Source organism: Haliotis asinina, chromosome 14, assembly GCF_037392515.1.
Source record: "Haliotis asinina isolate JCU_RB_2024 chromosome 14, JCU_Hal_asi_v2, whole genome shotgun sequence".
In the NCBI taxonomy this organism is placed as follows: Eukaryota; Metazoa; Mollusca; class Gastropoda; order Lepetellida; family Haliotidae; genus Haliotis; species Haliotis asinina.
The window spans coordinates 52,930,599-52,949,516 of record NC_090293.1 but is presented as its reverse complement, the minus strand read 5'-3'; the positions used below and the strand labels follow the sequence as shown (position 1 = coordinate 52,949,516).

General features: G+C 38.3%; 3 protein-coding genes across 11 annotated transcripts in view; 1 reads left to right on the top strand and 2 right to left on the bottom strand.

Moving 5' to 3' along the window:
* Positions 1–2,885: 2,885 nt before the first annotated feature.
* On the bottom strand, positions 2,886–6,778 carry LOC137261385 (tRNA (guanine-N(7)-)-methyltransferase-like). Its single transcript, XM_067799129.1, has 6 exons — positions 6,642–6,778; positions 5,937–6,088; positions 5,469–5,653; positions 5,011–5,124; positions 4,431–4,532; positions 2,886–3,149 (listed from the first exon to the last, which is right to left on the bottom strand). Exons 1-6 carry the CDS (start codon positions 6,722–6,724, stop codon positions 3,006–3,008), a joined length of 780 nt encoding a protein of 259 aa, XP_067655230.1. The 5' UTR covers positions 6,725–6,778; the 3' UTR covers positions 2,886–3,005.
* Positions 6,779–6,952: 174 nt separating this feature from the next.
* LOC137261793 (molybdate-anion transporter-like) lies at positions 6,953–15,293 on the top strand. The gene is made up of 2 exons (XM_067799578.1): positions 6,953–7,026; positions 9,579–15,293. The coding sequence occupies exon 2, from the start codon at positions 9,613–9,615 to the stop codon at positions 10,966–10,968; it is 1,356 nt and encodes a 451-aa protein (XP_067655679.1). The 5' UTR covers positions 6,953–7,026; positions 9,579–9,612; the 3' UTR covers positions 10,969–15,293.
* Positions 15,294–16,191: 898 nt separating this feature from the next.
* The window catches only part of LOC137261200 (dihydropyrimidinase-like), a 114,399-nt gene continuing 111,672 nt past the window's right edge, over positions 16,192–18,918 (bottom strand). For all 9 annotated transcript variants that reach the window (XM_067798902.1, XM_067798903.1, XM_067798907.1 and 6 more), the window contains one exon: positions 16,192–18,591. In XM_067798902.1, coding sequence (XP_067655003.1) covers positions 18,506–18,591 — 86 coding nt within the window. In that variant the 3' untranslated portion in view covers positions 16,192–18,505. The remainder of the gene's footprint in view (positions 18,592–18,918) is intronic.

Genomic DNA, 18,918 nt, shown 5'->3' with positions numbered 1-18,918 from the left:
AGTCTTAGCACTAAGATGACCTTAACACCCTTACCTTAATACAGACTTAAGGTAGTCTTAGCACTAAGGTAACCATAACTCCCATATCTTAACACAGACTTAAGGTAGTCTTAGCACTAAGGCGACCTTAACCACCATATCTTAACACAGACTTAAGGTAGTCTTAGCACTAAGGCGACCTTAACCACCATAGCTTAACACAGACTTAAGGTAGTCTTAGCACTAATGTGACCGTAACTCCCATACTTTAACACAGACTTAAGGTAGTCTAAGCACTAAGATGACCTTAACACCCTTACCTTAATACAGACTTAAGGTAGTCTTAGCACTAAGGTAACCATAACTCCCATATCTTAACACAGACGTAAGGTAGTCTTAGCACTAAGGTGACCTTAACCACCATAGCTTAACACAGACTTAAGGTAGTCTTAGCACTAAGGCGACCTTAACCACCATAGCTTAACACAGACTTAAGGTAGTCTTAGCACTAAGGTGACCGTAACTCCCATACTTTAACACAGACTTACGGTAGTCTTAGCACTAAGGTGACCGTAACTACCACACCTTAACACAAACGTAAGGTAGTGTTAGTGCTAAGGTGACCTAACTCCCATATTTTAACGGACTTAGGTGGTCTTAGCACACAAGTTGTTTTGTACAACGGCACCCAATGTATTGAAGGTGTTCAGTCTAACAATATGGGTGTTACTTAATTTCAATACATACATACATACATACATACATACATACATACATACATACATACATACATACATACATACATACATACATACATACATACATACATACATACATACATACATACATACATACATACATACATACATACATACATACATACATACATACATACATCTGAAATGGGATCCCTATCTTTCGACTCTAGAAAAACGTTACCAAAACCCACACAAACCCATCCTTTCGTCGTGCAAATGACGTTAGTGCCAAATCAGGATTTGCACGTGCAGTCGATCATGTGATCTTCGCATCAAAGTTTTCTTCATTTGCATATGTTTGCATTGGCCTCAAGAATTGAAAAAAACCCCCAACTTTTAAACCATGGTTCTAACAGTACTTTAAATGCCTCAACTGTCAAATGTGCAACGTCGGGAAGATCAGTTATTGACATCGCTAGAGCAATGGGATGCAGCTGTCGTACAGGTTGTCCACGTGTAACGTCATGAGCAGAAGACCATCAAATCGCCAGATTTCTGCTGGCTACACGACCCAGGACTGATATGTTTAGAGGTCGACTGACCTCATAGAGCATTAGAAATAGATTGCGGGCTGCCAATCTCCATTCTCGATGTCCATATCATGGGCCAATATTGACGCCGTTTCATCAACGTCAACGTCTGCTGTGGGCCCAACGTCACCTCCAATGGACCCACAGAGACTGGAATCGAGTCATTTTTAGAGATAAATCTAGGTTTACCCTCAGATTCGTGGACGGCAGGCATAGAGTCTGGAGATGACGTCATGAACGGTATGCCCAAGGTTGTATACACTAAGTTGACAGATTTGTAGGCGAAAGTTGCATAGTGTGGGGTGCTTTCTGTGGGAACAACCGTTCCCGACTTCTGGTCATCCATGGAAACCTCACAGCTGCTGCTTACTGCGACCAGGTGCTCACCCCTGAACTTGTTCCTTTCATGGCGGCTCATGGCCCAGGTCCACAGTTCCAACATGATAATGCTCGGCCACATACCGCGATGTTGACATGAAATTTCCTTCAAAACGCTGGAATCATTGTCATGGACTGGCCATCGAGGTCTCCTGACCTTAATCCAATTGAGCATGTTTGGGATGCACTTGTGAGACGGCTTCGTGGTCTTTGGAACTAATCTCAGAATTTGCAGGTACTTGGCGCTGCCTTGCAATAGCATTAGCGCAGTATCCCCAACCATGTGTTCACAAGCATCAGGCAGTCGATGAGGAGACAGGGCAGCCATACACAATATTGAACTAAGGAATTTCAAATTTTTATTCTTGTGACTTTCACATTCTGTATATCCATGTCTTGGAATGGTGTTGTAGCCTAATGGAACTGATTGTGGCACTGTCAGTGTATCAAGTACATCAAACAGATCTCAGCAATGAAATAATAACAATTTAACCATCTTACCATCACTTGTTCTTTAACATCTCCTGTTCTTTTATAGTGCCTTGAAGAAAGAATGTGAAGTTTCTTTTTTTTGACTCAGTATATATAGAATCTCACCCTTGTGTATACTGATATCAAATATATCAACATGAGTTGATAAACTAACAAATATCAGAGGCTTACCAATATTTTTACCTTTATCAACGAGTGTTGATATAACTGATATCAGTTTACACAAGGGTGAGATTCTATTTATCATCTAAAATCATTCTTCATCAGTGTTCAATGAAAAATGTGCAATCTCTAAACACAGTGTTCCCATAGGATTTGCAGTGCAGCAATGTCATAGCATTGTGACATCATCAACGTCATAACATCATAGCATTGTCAGGGCACTGTACAAAATCTAATGCCAAAACGATATCTCCTAGGATACACCAGTTTTGGACGATAAACACTTTTCTGGGCTGTAGACCAACTGTTCGAATATAGAATGAGTACTCTAATACAGCGTACATAGACTGGACACAGGTCACAGAGTACCATACGGTTTAGTCTGGGTGAGAAGTGGTCTTCAGCAAGCCATGATTGTGGTTATTGGGATCAGGTGATGAGGCTTGCTGACTTCTTTGACACAGTCACCATATCCCATTTGCATAGATCGATCACAGGATGGTCTGGTCAAAACTCAAATAATTATAAACCACTGCAAAATAGCTAAGTACTGCACTAAACAACGGAACAAAACAAAACCCCAGAGTGAAGATGAATGACTGTTTTAATACAATGTACAATGACATGATAGAGATCACAAGACAACAGCACAGAGATGAAGTGATTTGTTTGATACAATATACAATGTTTTGATACAATGTACAAGTCAGCTCAAGTCCAAGGGCTTTGAGCTGCAGAAGGGGTCCTCAATTCGCATGAACACAGCAAGCAGCTTTTCTCCCTTGTTTCGTGTGACCTTCTGACCTTCTTCTGTACTGTTGAACAGCTTGTCCACTACTATGTCTTCCTTCTGTAAACAGGAGTGAGTGAGTGAGTGAGTGAGTTTAGTTTTACAAAGAACTCCACAATATTCCACCTATATGGCGGTGGTCTGTAAATAATCCAGTCTAGACCAGACAGTTCTGCGATCAACAGCATGAGCATCTATCTACAGAATTTAGATACAATGATATTTGTCAGAGAGCTTGAACACCAGATGCCGTTAGTCACTTGCAACAAGCCTGAGTCACTGAACTAACTGTGCTACTGTCGTTTCTAACCTGTATCTTCTCGGTTCCATCCCACATGAAGCTAGAAAGAAGTATTATAACTGATACATAGTCGTTCAAAATCCAAGTAAGTCACTCAGCCACAACACAATGTTTCCACAACTGCACACCATCATTTCAATACCTGCAAAGTGATGTGGGTCTCAGATATTTACTGCATCACAAAACCCACATGCAGGTGATGACAAACAAGGAACCGAGGATGACTCCTGGATTTCAACACTTGATCATCACATCCTGGCATTAGACTCAACTCTATTCAGGAAATTTTGACACAGTAGTGAACTATAGTCTTTTTGTCTCATAAGTGGACCGATGAACTGCAATCTAACTTGAAAACTATTAAACATAGCATAATCAATGAAATGCTGATCATAATCAAAACATCATACCAACTCTGTGGGTTGTTTGCAGAATTTATGTCCTAAAAATAAACAAGTTGTTTAAGAGTCTATTACTAAAATATTGACACAATTCACTATTTGTCGCGAGGGAGGAGAAAGGAACAGCCAGGTTTGCGAGAAAGCATAACGGAGGCTAATGAAAAACTAACTTTCTCGGCACTTGTGCACATGCTTCTCGAACACCTGGCTTTCCCTTTCTCTGCATGCTTCTCTTGTCACAAACAGTGAACTGTGCAAATATTTTAATGATAGTTTCTTAAACAATTTGTGTATTTTTAGGACAAAAAATCTGCAAAAACCTAACAGAGTTGGTATGATGATTTGATTTTGATCAGCATTTCACTGAGTATGTTACGGTTAATATTTTTTGAGGTAGACTGCAGTTCATCGGTCCGCTTTTGAGCCAAAAGAGACTTTAACAATACAGCATCCACAGAGTCAGAAGTGTCAGATACATGTTTAAAAAAACATCACTAGTCTTGCCCATATAATTTTTATTCTTTTTTTAAAAGATCGAAACTGTCCTCTTGTCAGTGATGCTTAAGTTTTGTTAAAGACATGATTAAATTTTTTTAAATAAAAATTCAAATAGTAACAATGTTACGATCATACACATACCAGTTCTTCTTCAGACACCCGCTGGAATAAGGGAAAAGCTTCAAAATGCTCAACCATCCAGTCATGAAGATCCTTCACATCTGTTATTGTGTACACTTTACCCTGCAACAACAATAATAATGACATGAACATCAATAAAGTGCTACACTTTCACTCTGGTCAGTGGAACAAATTTTTCATTTTCAGCTCCCTGAGGAAAATAAAATCTAAGCTGCTGGTCATGTACTAGAAGATCATCAGTCACATTACCATCTCATCCCACTGTGTAAAACGCAATGGCACTGACCACCTCCTGGGACAAGTATAAATTGGTGAAGATCAATGTTCTGACCCATATCTTCCCAAGGTTAAACTTAAATGTGTCAGGGAGTAATAGGTATAGTTTTCTGCATTCATATCAGACACATATTGCAACATCTATACTGGACACATGGACACATGTTGAAGTTCACTTCTAACTTGTATGTTCACAAAGTGTACATGAGTCAATAAATATCTTTTTTGGTATTCGTTCCACACATTTGTGTGTAGCAGACACACATTTATTAATCAGATAAAACACTATTATGCCAACACTTACACCCACTCGCAGTGTGTATGCATATTCAGCTAACAACGTCTGGCTGATGATCCTCCACTTGTGTTTTGTTTTCTTGAAGTGAGGGTCCGGAAACAGGAAGAACATCTTGGACAGCTGGAATGAGTGTGCCAGTTGGCTTTATACCAAACTGAAAAAGCATTTAATTTGCCAGGAAATCTTATACAAACAGTCCACAAAAGATCTAACTGCAACAATTTTATCATACTTTTTCATATGTACATATGGGCCCAATAAACATCACGGTCCATTGTCTGCCTTGTCACAGTCTAGGCACTGTATTAAATGCCCTCCAGTAGATTTGATCCCTGTGCTATCACAGTTATCATTAACTGCACAATTTAATGTCAAACTTCTAGAAAGTAGTACAAATGACTGAAAGAAAGCGTATCCCCTGTTGAAACAACAGTTCTGTATCAGGATATGTACATGACACGTACCTGACCTTTGAAGAAGTAGTTTGGCAGGTATTTCATAGCATTGGTTCGAATACATGCTATGTTCTGATACTGTTCCGGGTTCTGTTCACGTAGAGCTTTTATTCTGTCCTTGACATAATCTGACACTTTCACCCTAATTTCCATCCCCAATATCAATGACTCAGGAAACAAGGGAGACAACTGTACTGCAACACAGAATACAACCTCTTAAGTTTCTCCACTCAACTCAGCAAACCTCAAGGAATATGATGGTGCACTGTAAGTAATCCAGTAACCAATTCATGCCACCAAGGGTAGAATCACTTTCCAGCAAATCTTAGAAGTCAAGGAGACAACTCAGCACCTAAAGACATGAGTTTCTTGGCCAAAGTGAGACATGCGATCAGAGACCATATAATAGATCTATTACATGGTGTCTGATGTGATGCAGTCTTCTCCTCAAAAGATGCAATATTTCTATAAACCTACCAAGAAGACCACCATATCCACATCCAATGTCTGCAAACTCAACCTGGTGTGTCGGCCGAGTTCTCACCCCAGTGTCACCAATTTCTGTATCTGGAGGCTTACAGAACTGTGGGTAGTGCTCTGACCAATCCATGTGCCAAGGATCTACTGGGCTGAGAAAAGACATTGTTATTGTAGCACAACAATACACTGAGTGACAAAGTAATACATCAAGTAACAAAATATTGATCTATATACAAATGTGAACCAAAAGTCATAAAATCACAAAAAAAATGTTCTTTCTCCTATAACATGGCAATAACGAAATGGTGAAATTAAATGAAACCATTACATACGATGGGCGTACATAGATATGTGCATGCCTGATGGAGAACACTGAAAACCTTTGAGAAATAATGTTAGCAAAATGTTCCTACTACATGACAGTCGTAGTTCAGTGAGGCGGACCATTATTACGCTGTTACCACGCATATTGGCACTTGTCACTTGAGAAAACACCTTCTTTGCAACATTCTTTTATGCATCTTTGAAATGCCTTCTTTGTTTAACCCTGAAGTTATAGATACAGAGGTGATCAATCTAAAAACACAATACATGTGTTGTTTGAAGCGGCTGAAAAAGATTTCCATCACCGCACCAGATGCCATACAGTAGTGTTGTTATCGCAAAACTACACATGCCATAAAAATGCCAAAATGTTCGTACTAATCAAAACTGTGATCAGATATCGGATTTGAGTGGGCTCTTTGTCTATAATATTTTTTCTGTGGTAACTTCTGAGTTGCCATGTTGCCGGCTTCTTTAGCTCACTTCACACCGGAAGTCACACGTGGGTTGTACTTCCGGGTAGCTACGAACTCAAAATTGTACATATGTAATTATTGTAATACTAGACAAAACCTCATAATATTCAGGAATTCTTAACCACAAAATACGCAAATGAAATGGTTGGTGTTAATTTGTAAAGTAGATGTGAACGAAGCAAGATAGTGCCATTAGGTTTTGGCTCCGAGGTTATAAGTTGACATGGCAGCTTGCAGAGAGAGAACACGTACCTGTCATTAGCAGTCGCGTGTAGTATGACATCAAGGTGTGTACAACGTTTGGAAATTAGGTATATGTGCATTATGATATGTGATGTATGACCTTATGAGCGCAATTATGTTCTGTTTTCAAAATCCGTTACTCAGTGCAAAGAGATACTTAAGACACGTCACCAAACAGTAACAGGATGTGTTTGAAATCACTCTCATGAATTATTGTGCTTCAGATTTGAGAGCCAGCTTATGCATTTGGTAGATTAGCGTGTGCTGTCTCGTCTGTGAATTGGAAATTAATGACTGTGTAAAACAGATAAAAGATGTCAGCTAGAATATAGCACTGTTAGCTCTACAATAGCCTACATTTTTGGCAGCTGCAGCATTTTGTATATTTATATCGCCAAGTGTTGACCAGTGTAACACTTGCCAGGATGCTGTTGTTCAAAACAAGCGCTAAGACTACCTTATGTCTGTGTTTAGGTATGGGAGTTATGGTCACCTTAGCGCTAAGACTACCTTAAGTGTTTAGGTTTTAAAACTGAACTATATTTCTATACATCTGCCATATCTATAGGCTGTGTGTATTAGCTCTCTCAAATCACCTTACTGAGCACTAGAAAGCTATCATCTTGGCTCTTTATGTCGAGGTGTGTGTGCACTCACTCACTCTCTTTTGTCACATGTTTCAAAAGTATTTCTGTTATTTGAGATAACTTAATAACATTTAGAATATTTTGTCACTGTAGAGTGACTGAGTTTAGTTTTAGTCCATGCTCAACAATAGCCAGCTATATGGCCATGATCTTTAAAGGTCACATGCAACGAAAACATTAAACATAATTAAAACACAATTATCACTTATACTTATTCATGACAACAAAATTATAACCATACAATAGCAGTTGAAAAGTGCAATATTTTGTACTTTGGCTTACTTCCCATGTAACGAAGCCCTCAGGAGACCGAACCCAGTCATAGCAGGTGGGTGTGCACTCAAGTGTAACAATGACTTCCGATTGGCTGGTTTATTTGCTGATTTTCTGAGGGCTTATTGTGTGTACAGAACGATGATCTGCTTGAGGGGCATTATAGAAGCATGGCGAGTCACAAGAAAGTAAGATTCTTATGGATAACAAATTCTTTTATTGTACTTGCATCGTTTCAGTATGGATTCATATACCGTTGTCAAACAAAATCATATACACTAGAAGCAGTTGTTATCCATAAAGAATATATATAGAGATGTTGGGTTTGTAAATACAACGTTCTCTGAATTTGCATTCGATCCAGTCAGAAATCATCTCAGTAGAGATGGTGAACTACTGCGTGGCTGGAAACTGTCATTCGTCCAAGTGCAAAGCAGGACTTGAAACTGACAAGAGTTTGCACCAGTTTCCGTCAGATCCAGTCATCCGAGAAAAATGGATGTAGTTTGTTTACAACCCACAGACATGAAAACATGTCATGTGTACAAGTGTCACACCTGTCTGATTACATAATGTGGCAGAGACAGGACTCTGTTGCATGAATCATAAATCAATTTATTTTGTTTACGCTTTATAGCCTGATAAGTGTTAATTTCAAATTGCTTATGGTCAATAACTGAAGCTGTGTATTGTGTATTGTCTTTAGCACACAGGCAGGCACACATACAGGTGTCAATAAACCAGACATTGAGCTTTCTCTGTGACAGAGTCTGCTTACCACAATCAACACGTTTTTTTTATTTAACGAGTAGATTATTTACTTGTTTGTGTACACAAGCAAGATTAGACTACTGCTCACAATCTCGTAGCCCGGGCATGCATACTGTTTCAAGCTCTGTGAACCTATTCACTGTCACATTATTGGCTCAGCGCAGGACAGGTGTTGAAACTGCTTTTTCCAACAGCAAATCGTTAGTGAATCGTTTGAACTCTGATTTCGTGGGCTTTTGTTTTCAGTTTATAGGTTGAATTGGCATTTTTTATTTGTTTTGGGTAGTGTATACCGAAAGGTATCAGAATCTGCAAAGTTATGTTTTACATTGCTTGTGACCTTTAAGTAATCAAGTCTGGACCAGACAATCCTGTGATTAAGAGCAAAAGCATTGATGTGCGAAAAAGGGAAATGATGACATGTCAATCAGTCAGCACCTGATCCTGTTGGATGCCTCAAGCATGACTTACTAAAGACCAGTTCTAATCAGGATCTACATGGGTGTAGATTACTGGTCTATGAAATGATACAAATTCTTTCCATTTGGCACCATAGAAAGAATTTATATTTAATGCATTTATAAGTAAGTCCTATGAAATGAGAACTAATTGTAGGATGGCATCTTTGGGCTGTGGTAAAAGTGTCAGCTGATTCATTTAAAAAAAAAAGAATCATTAGCCTTCACATCAGGTAATCTGTAAAGTGCATGCACCCTAATGTTCAGGGTGATAGTGAATTGGTATATGATGTGTCCTATCACATATCTCAGTATTTATACCAGGATTGTATGGTCTAGACTCAAGAGTTACTGACTGCTCACATTGCTGAATACATTGAAGAACAAACAGTTGTTAAGCAGAGACTTTTGTCCAAGCTGCATTTATTTGAAATTTCTCTTCCACAGAACCATGAAGTAGACGACACCATAAGCCATCACGATGTTGCTGATTACCTCGGTCTTGTTTGTGGCTCTTGCTGTGCTCTGCGTCATCTTGCAGTTCTGGGCCCACCGTACACGGAAAGATGAATCTGTCGGCAACAATCCCCAGTTCCTTAAGTTCCAGCGAGGCTACTACCTGGTGTACCTGGTTGCCATGTTCGCCGACTGGCTTCAAGGGCCGTACTTGTACAAACTCTACAGTTACTATGGTTTCCAAGAAGAGCAGATCGCTGTACTCTATGTCTTTGGGTTTGCCTCCACAGTTATCCTTGGATCATGGACTCCAGTCGCTGCAGATCAGTTTGGCCGCAAGAAATTATGTGTTGTGTTTACAGTAACTTATTCCTTGTCATGTTTGCTCAAACTGTCGAGAAGCTACATGATCTTGATCATTGGAAGAATCGTTGGCGGTGTGGCAACATCTGTTTTGTTTTCTGCCTTCGAGGCTTGGTACGTTCACGAACACCTGGAAACTCATGACTTTCCTAAAGAATGGATTTCACTAACCTTTGCTAAAGCGTCTTTCTGGAATGGTATTCTGGCCATGACAGCTGGAATTACAACAAACATTGTATCAGAATGGTTCGGTCTTGGACCCGTGGCACCGTACATGCTGGCCGTTCCATTCTTGATATTTGTGGGGATCATTATCTCGACCCACTGGAATGAGAACTACAGTGGTCATAAGGTGAAGTTCCGGAAGGTGTGTGGTGAAGGTTTGAAGAGTATTGTCACCAATGAGAAGATTTTCATGATCGGTGCCATTGAAGCTCTTTTTGAGAGTGTTATCTACATTATTATATTTCTATGGACACCAGTATTGGACACAGGTCATCCATCTCTAGGACTGACCTTCTCGAGTTTTATGGTGTGTATTCTGATTGGTCAGGCTGTGAACCAAATTCTGATTTCACGGAACATTCCAGTGACAACCATGTTGATAGCAGCAACAATAATAGGCATCACGAGCATGTCGGTGTGTGTGGTATCGACTCATCCCGAGCAGAGGAATGTGACGGTTACTTACCTTGCTCTGTTATTGTTCGAGTTTGGAGTTGGAATCTATTTTCCGAGCATGGGATTTCTGCGGAATCACATAATTCCGGATTCACACCGCTACAGCATAATGAACTGGTTTCGAATTCCACTGAACCTCATTTCTTGTGTTGTGTTGATGTTGTTGCATGAAGATGTGTTCCGTCACGGCAACAGAATGATTTTCGTGATCTGTATTGTTCTCCTGTCGCTTGGACTTCTATGCGGAATGCGTTTTGTGAAAATCGCGAAAGATGATGAGAACTTGAAACAGGATACCATTTTGACAGAGAGTGAACATATTCATAACATTTTCTAGAATATTTCGTAACATGTTCCAGAATATTTGGTTTTAGATTAATATATTTTTCAAAATGGATAGATTCTGAAGAAATTGTACATAAAGATATAGTGACTACAAACTGACTAATTAGAGGTTTGGTGAAGAGGTTAATGGAAACAAGATAAACTGAATCTGTCAACTGAAAAGATATAGCTCATGTCAACAGAATTAAGAATTGATGTTTGGTGACGCTTAACAAAGAAATCCTGAAAGCTACCTTGACATTATTATATGAACAAAATGTATGAATAATATCAAAGTAACAGACTGATTTGAACTCACTACCGATTGATACCAGTGGTCAAAACTGAGGTCATACATGGTATTTGTTTCATCAAGTTTTGAAGTTAAGGTGGCCTTGTGACACTTTGGGTTTGAGTTGTGGTACTTATATCTTCCAAACTTTTAACACTGGAGTCACAGCAAAGATTATTTGACTTGCATAATCCTTAACACTGCACTGCCTTAATGATACAACATAGAAAGTAGTTACTGGCCTCAGACATTATTAAACTTAAAGTGTCATGATGATTGTCCATGTGTTGTTTCAATACTCAGCAAGTTGGAGCGTCATCTTGATCAACAGCTTACTACATGGAGTCAGGTTCCAGAAAACATGGAATCAGTTGATCAGTGACAGAAACAGTTTTGTTTTAATTCTTTTCCGTGGGCCATATTAGCATCTATGTTCTATATACTCAGAATACCATCCTATTGAAGTTTTTTGATGAATTGGGGCGGTGGGGTAGCCTAGTGGTTAAAGCATTCTCTCATCACACCGGAGACCAAGGTTCGATTCCCCACATGGGTACAATGTGTGAAGCCCATTTTCTGGTGTCCCCCATCGTGATACTGCTGGAATATTGCTAAAAGTGGTGTGAAACTAAATCCCCTCACTCATTTTTGATGAATCTTCTTGCATGTATATTTCTACATTTTCTACATCGATTGTCTTTAGATGACTTTCCTACTGGTTGATTAAATTAGATAACTTCATTTCTGCACAAGATATCCACATCATCTATGTACATGATGTTTGTACAGTTGCACAACTCATCTAAACAGTTGCCATGGTTACTCCGATGTGTCACCATCACTAACACAGCATTGATGTAGCAGTTATCTCCCCTGTATCAGTTTTAATGCATTCACGGTTACCACATTTTTGCAGCCATTTAATGTAAATAGACAGCACCTACTTTCATATACTCTAGCCCTACTTATCTCTTAGCCATGCTTTTAGTCCCTTCTGTTTGGAAAATCCATCGGTGTATAGTTATTCAATACTTATGAGCAAGTCTAGATATGCTAAAATGACAACAGTCTTTCTTCGAACAATTTGTTCTGGTTGATATGATTTAGGAATTATAATTTAAAGTATTGATAATTTCATTAGAGACTTGAGGAGTCTAAACCCCAGTTGAATTATGTCCATGTCAAATTTAAATCGATTATTGATGTTGACTTGGGGAGTAACCAATTAAATTTGGCACAGAAATTAGTTTCAAATATTAAAAATCAACATGAAATAGCGTGATGTAGGCCCAGTTTCTCTTCAAGCCAATATAGTGGATTGCTATTCAGATATTAACAAAGATTACAACATATGACATGACTCATGAGTTTATCATAGAAGTTGACAGGTCTGACGTGAAGTAGACATTTAGGTTTCGGGAGTGTTGCAGTAAAAGCACTGACATTGCATTTCCCCAACTCGTCCTGAATGCTCATATTGCTCAACAGTATCAAGTAGACAAGATTCATCACTTTAAGCATTATGGACTTTGTTATTTGGGAAGACAGGTTGTGAATATATTTCTCAGTATGTTTAGCATAGTCCAGGTATTTATGTGTTGCTGATTTTAGATTTACGAATATGGAATGACGGATGAGGAGCTATTGTCCAGACATGGAGATAATGCAGACAATTTCCATATTCAACATGTTCCAGATACCATGGTTCAAAATGCTGCACTTTTCAGCTTTGTTGTTGTTTTATTCATTGTTTGTTGTTAGTTACTAAGGATACTGTTGTTTTATTTTACATTGATGGGAGGTTCTCATTCCTAATTCAGATAACCAACAATGTAAATAAGAAAAAAGTTTATTATTTTGTGAAACTGAAAAAAGTTGATGTAAGAATGATTTAGTGTTGGCTCAGATTAATGTTTTACGCAAATACCATCTACTTTTTCTCAGGTTCCAATTTATCTACTTACTTCAGTGTGCAGCACACATGGGTCAGAAAGGAATTAAATGTATTTAGTTACTTGTTTGACCTGTTATGCCTTTGACAAAATGAGGTCACCTTGACCCTACCAGGGCAGAGACAGTGTCCCAGTTACAATTGTTTGCAGGTGCTTTGCCAGGGGTTACTACTGGTTGTTTCTTGGCACAATCGACTTGCCACTACAAGCCATGGTAGCCATGGGTACTTGTTTTTAAGTTTGATACAGTAGTTGGTCTAGGAGTAGTTGTATCTACAGGTAGTACGTACATTTTGTGGTGCTTAAATTTGTCAGTCATCAGTCACTTTTTGGACCCAGAAATAATGTTATTTTATTTTGAATTTTATATCTACGAAATATAAAGCAAAATCCATTCAGAGCCTTTAACCATGCTTAATTTCAAGCCAAGAGCTGAGGCAACCAGGACTTGTCACGGATTATATTTTTCATTTAATCTCAAGGGTCTGACGAACCAAATTTTTCCTGTTGTCATGTGTAATCATGGTAATGTCTACATGATATCCTTTCTTTTTTCAACATGGAGGTTACCTCAACTAATGACAGCCCAGTGGAGCTACCACAGCAGCCATGTCCATCTTGCTTTCATGTGTTGTGACAAAAACTGTGCTCGTTACTTCATGGTCCCTTTTTAACAAGTTCGATGAATGATGTAAAGCTCAGACAACTGTAAATCAAATTTTATCATATTTTTTTTTAGATTTTCAACCATCAAAATTTATATATCCACCCAAGCTGGTATATATTCAGGTGAGAGGTGACTAACCAATACATACAATTGTTGTCTTACAGCATTTGTAGTCATCTCAATATTTGATCAGGTAGTTACTACACGCTCATGATTCCTCACGATAAAGAAAACTGTAAACATGGAAGATTTGGCTGGATAAGCTTCAGTCTGGAAGGCTTGTCATACGAGGATAACATAACAGGATTGGGTGGTCAAACGCGTCATCGGTTCCCAATTGCACAGATCGATGATCATGTTTGTTGATCACTGGATTGTCTGGTCCAGACTTGATTATTTAGAGACCACCATCATATAGCTGGAATATTGCTGAGTGCGGGGTAAAACTAAACTCACTCACTTCAGTCTGGAAACAGACGATTTTCACTTTTTGGAATTGTATTCTCAAAATTGTTTTCTAAGACATTTTTGGTCTGAAATGTTTGTATCTATTTCAACTTAACTGGGAGTGAAACGTGTTGTGTTGAGGTTCATGGAAGTTTTTCCCCCTTCAGCCATATTATTTGTTTATTACAATGGATTTACTGACTTCTTCTCAGATCTGCCGGTCTCATTTTATCATCTATGATTTTTAGATTTCTTGTAAGAAAGTAACATTTAAAATCCTTGCAGCATATTTATTTGCAGTGTGCGAATTAGTTTCAAGCTATAATATTTCTTGAATTAAAATGGTATCATAACTTAACAAGTCAGAGAAAATGTTAAACTTACAGAATGACCCCGTGACCAGCACTAGCCAGTCAGGAGAGTGACCTTGTACATTTACTGGCCTGACTGGATTTCTGCTAGTCACGAGTTAGCAGACCATTGGCTATTTTGCACTTTGTTTGTTTGACATTATGCTTCTTAATGATTGGTTTGTTGAACAAGGTATTGATTTGACCTTACTGCTACATAGGTGTTTGTACATCTATCTGTAATCATCACGTTTATTCAGTGTGTGCCATATTTGTAGTGTACAAAACCTTCAACCATTTTCAGAGTTTGGAAACAACATCACTGTATCCATTTCATTAATCCGTAATTTATCATACATGTTCTATTGTGTTTGTACCAAGTTAAATTTAATATTTGAAACTATTATTGTTCATAGGTCCAGGGTATTTATCATAATTGAATGGTGATGTTCCCTGGACCACTGAGGATGATGTGTAGATGATATTCCCTGCATCACTGAGGATGGTGTAAATAACGCTAGATGACTGCAGGGCTGATGATCCTTCAGAGGGATAACTGTGGGACATATTTGATTCACAGATGGTGGTGATGTGTAATCACTATGGGAGAATAAACTTATTTCACTGCCACTTTCTTCTTTAAAGATTGGTAATTATTATCATGAGTTATCAATTATCTTATTATTCAAGAAGATGAGTGGATGTTGATTTCTGCTGAGTCGTCATATTTTCCTCCCGTACCATGTTAGCCACTAAATAGTAGCGGCAAGAGATTGATGTTATGAGCAACATCCACAGAGCCAGGTATGATGAGTCGCCACAATCAACCGGTCTCTACATATTTTTTGTGCATCACGTAACATCCTGGGCAAATATATAGTGTGTGATCTCTCCATTATGCAGTGCAAATAACTACAGCTATGTATGTCTTCAGTCAATAAGACACTGAGCAAACATGTTGCATCAATGTTTGGAATTTAGTCACAGTTAGAAAGCACATACAGACATGTGCGTAAGTTGGTCCAAAGAAGGCACTAAATACTCTGAAAATAGCAAAATATGTGTGATCACAGGGTCACATTTTGTTTGGATGTTGGGTCATTCAGTGGTTGCTGGAGAAATGTTCTGGCCTGAATACCCATGAGTAAGTGAAAGAGTTTACTTAAAACTAAACTTTTAGTGATATTCGCGTCATGTCCAGAACTCCAGACACCATGTGAGGAATTAGCACAAAGAGCTCTACCAGTTTCCTCACCACTTCCGATGGAGAAACAACCCTCGAAGATCAAAGTTAGAATTGCTTTCTATCAACCCATGCTTGTCATAAAGAGGCGAATAAGGGGATCGGGTGGTCAAGACTTGCTGACTTGGTTGACACGTCGTTGTATTCCATTGATCAATGATCATGATGTTGATCACTGTAGTGTTTAGTCCACACCTGATTATCTTCAGTGAGCCACCATGCAGCTGGAGTGGCATTCATAACCAACCGAACATGGAGAAAAGTCAACTTGCAACAACGACATGATCAGAAGCAATAATTTATTTGCCTTGACTGGCAGTACATGGTAGAGATGTAAATGCTGACACCTACAACAGGCTACGACTATGACAATATCAACAAGGCCATTGTCCTTCTCTTCCACTGATCCAGGCACTGGGATACACAAGACTCTTAGACACTGTTCCTGCTGTGTGGATGCTGTAGAGACCTCCCAAACCATCACTAATACGATTCAGACTCTCCAAATATAGACTTTATGTTCCAAATTCAGTGAAACTTTCATTACATTTCTGACTTAATCTAAACAATTTCAAAACATTAATTTGGAAAATACAGTTAGGTAGAAATATTTTGAATTGCATTCAACCAAGAAATGTACTACACCAACCACAGAGCAATGGCATGAGATAATATGCAATAGATAGTCCATTTATAAAGCAGATGCATAACTGATCTTTGGTTCAAGGAATGACAGTTGGAAATGGGTTAATATGACAAAAGTAAGAAATGATTTTAAATGGAACTAGTGTGAAGCAAGTTTCAAGTGGCCTGTCCAAACTCAAAGCGTACATTTTCCAACCCATGATATAAAAGAATATAATTTACAACAACCTGCTATACACTGACAACCCCTACATATATGGTGTACTTGAGTGTCTGATTAATGATTATTAAATACTTTCTTGTACAATAGATTATATCTCTTCTGTTGCATAGGTAGTCACTCGTTAACAGGGCCTACTAAATAATTCCAGGATTCTTAACGAGACAGTTAACAAGTTACTGAGACAAATACCTGTGATATCTTTTCTAAACCTGGATAGTTATGTTTTTAAAGATAAAATTAGTATTGACGATAAAAGTGGATTGTTCCCTGTGTGTTAATTGCATTAGTAAGAATGTTGGCAAACAATCTCCTCTAGCAAGGAAAATCATTTTCACTTCTGTAAAATATTTATGTGTTTAAAATGAATTTGACAAAAACTCAACAAAACATGCACAGTCTACAATACAAAAACAAAATGGACACATGTCTACAATATCATGAATCATATTTGGTTACTTGTACAAAGAAGTAAAATTATTATGTATCTTGTGAAACATTATACCTTGAACCCTGACAATAGGCTGTCTTAACTGAATAGCGTGAACACAAGTGATTGTGGCTCACTGGTTCAGACATCCACTACTTTCAGTTACCCCGCTTTGTTGGGGAAATAGAGTTCTGGTTAAGCTTGCCGTCGAATGTTGACCTTTGACCCTTGAATCTGCATTTGCTATCCAGTTTTCACATTCAGGTTATGTTTTGATACTAGATCTGTTCAGCGATCTCTTCCATTATCACTGACATGTGCATACATCATACGATATTCCTTCCAGTATGTATTCCAAAAGACGTTTACCCTTCGTAAATATAATCACTGTTTAGTTTCCTTCACAAATGCATCATTACAGGAATGATGTACTGAGATCATTGCTCAAACAGCAGCAGGCAGTCAAGAGGGTCACATGACATGTCATGTGACTGTCACATGTTTTCACATACATCATACACATCAAGGCTTGTCACTCACAATATTCAATTGAAATTTTGTCATCATGTCATGTTGATTATGGAAATAAGTTCCAGTGAGACTAGAAGTAGTTTTCAAGCGAAATAGAAATTCATGCTGTTACCTTTTTAACGACCAAGCCCTGATTTCGCGAAACAAACTGAAGTCTGAGTTTTGAATGACTTCAGTTAAAGTTGTTACTCAAATTTGAGAAAATGCATTTCCCAAAATGGACTGAAATTGACATTATACTTAAACTAAGTAGACAAGTTTGGTAGATAGATTACTTAAGTTGTTTGGGCTTTCTACTTTAAAAGTGCAGTGTACTTAAATATTCAGCTGTTTCAAACTGTCAACTGATATTTGAGTAAAAACGTAACTTTGTTTCGAGATATCAGGACTAGATTCCATGAAGTGCTTAGAAATGATTCGTTGAGTTTTCAACTTAACACGGAATGATGAAACAGATGAACGTTGAAAACCAGCATTCACACTTTCTGTACAACTGCAAACATAGAGGTTTTATCAAAAGGTAGAATAAAACATGAATTAAAAGTAAAATGAGTTGAAGAACAATATTGTGTAAATGTTTCACTTTGACGTTTATGCATCTGACGTGTAACAATTAGTCTGCAGGTTGTACACAAGGCATGACCGCCCAACAAAACATTCTCTCATAACCTGTAGCAATTAAGAACGCAACACTTGACAAGCTCTCCACTTTGACACTTCATTACTGTAAGCGAGAGACAGCCTGAGTTATCTGCCCTTGTGTAGCATATTGACTACCACAGCTTTGTGGCAGCACCACCAGGGGGAGCTGCAATGCGAGTGGTTGAGCGACGAGGAGTCTTGTCGTCTATCTGGGCACCTAGGAAAGAAAGAGTGAAGAGATTAGGTTTCGTCAACAACCATTAAGAAGTATGTAACTGCATGAAACAGGATGAAAGAAATTACGCCAACTTCAAGATCTTTTATGGCCCTAAGTTCTCTACTAATACATCTTTGGTTTGCATTAGGTGATCAATGGAAGCTCATGTCCTGTTTAATCCAACTTATAAACATACACAATTCTTGTTAAATATTTATTTAATTTAAACATGGTTTCCAGATTTATTGACAAAATAATGGCACAAATGTGGAAGAATATGAATAAATTGTTTCTTAAGCTGTGTTTACAAAAATCAAGCAAAAATGT

Bases quoted from the DNA above. Each gene is read 5' to 3' on its own strand.
- LOC137261385 (XM_067799129.1), bottom strand. From the start codon at position 6,724: ATGGCAACTCAGAAGTTACCACAGAAAAAATATTATAGACAAAGAGCC. The intron at 6,089-6,641 runs GTACGAACATTT...GTCTTTTCTCAG, and splicing joins TCTGATCACAGTTTTGATTA to CCCAGTAGATCCTTGGCACA. The intron at 5,125-5,468 runs GTACGTGTCATG...CACTCATTCCAG, and splicing joins ACTACTTCTTCAAAGGTCAG to CTGTCCAAGATGTTCTTCCT.
- LOC137261793 (XM_067799578.1), top strand. From the start codon at position 9,613: ATGTTGCTGATTACCTCGGTCTTGTTTGTGGCTCTTGCTGTGCTCTGC.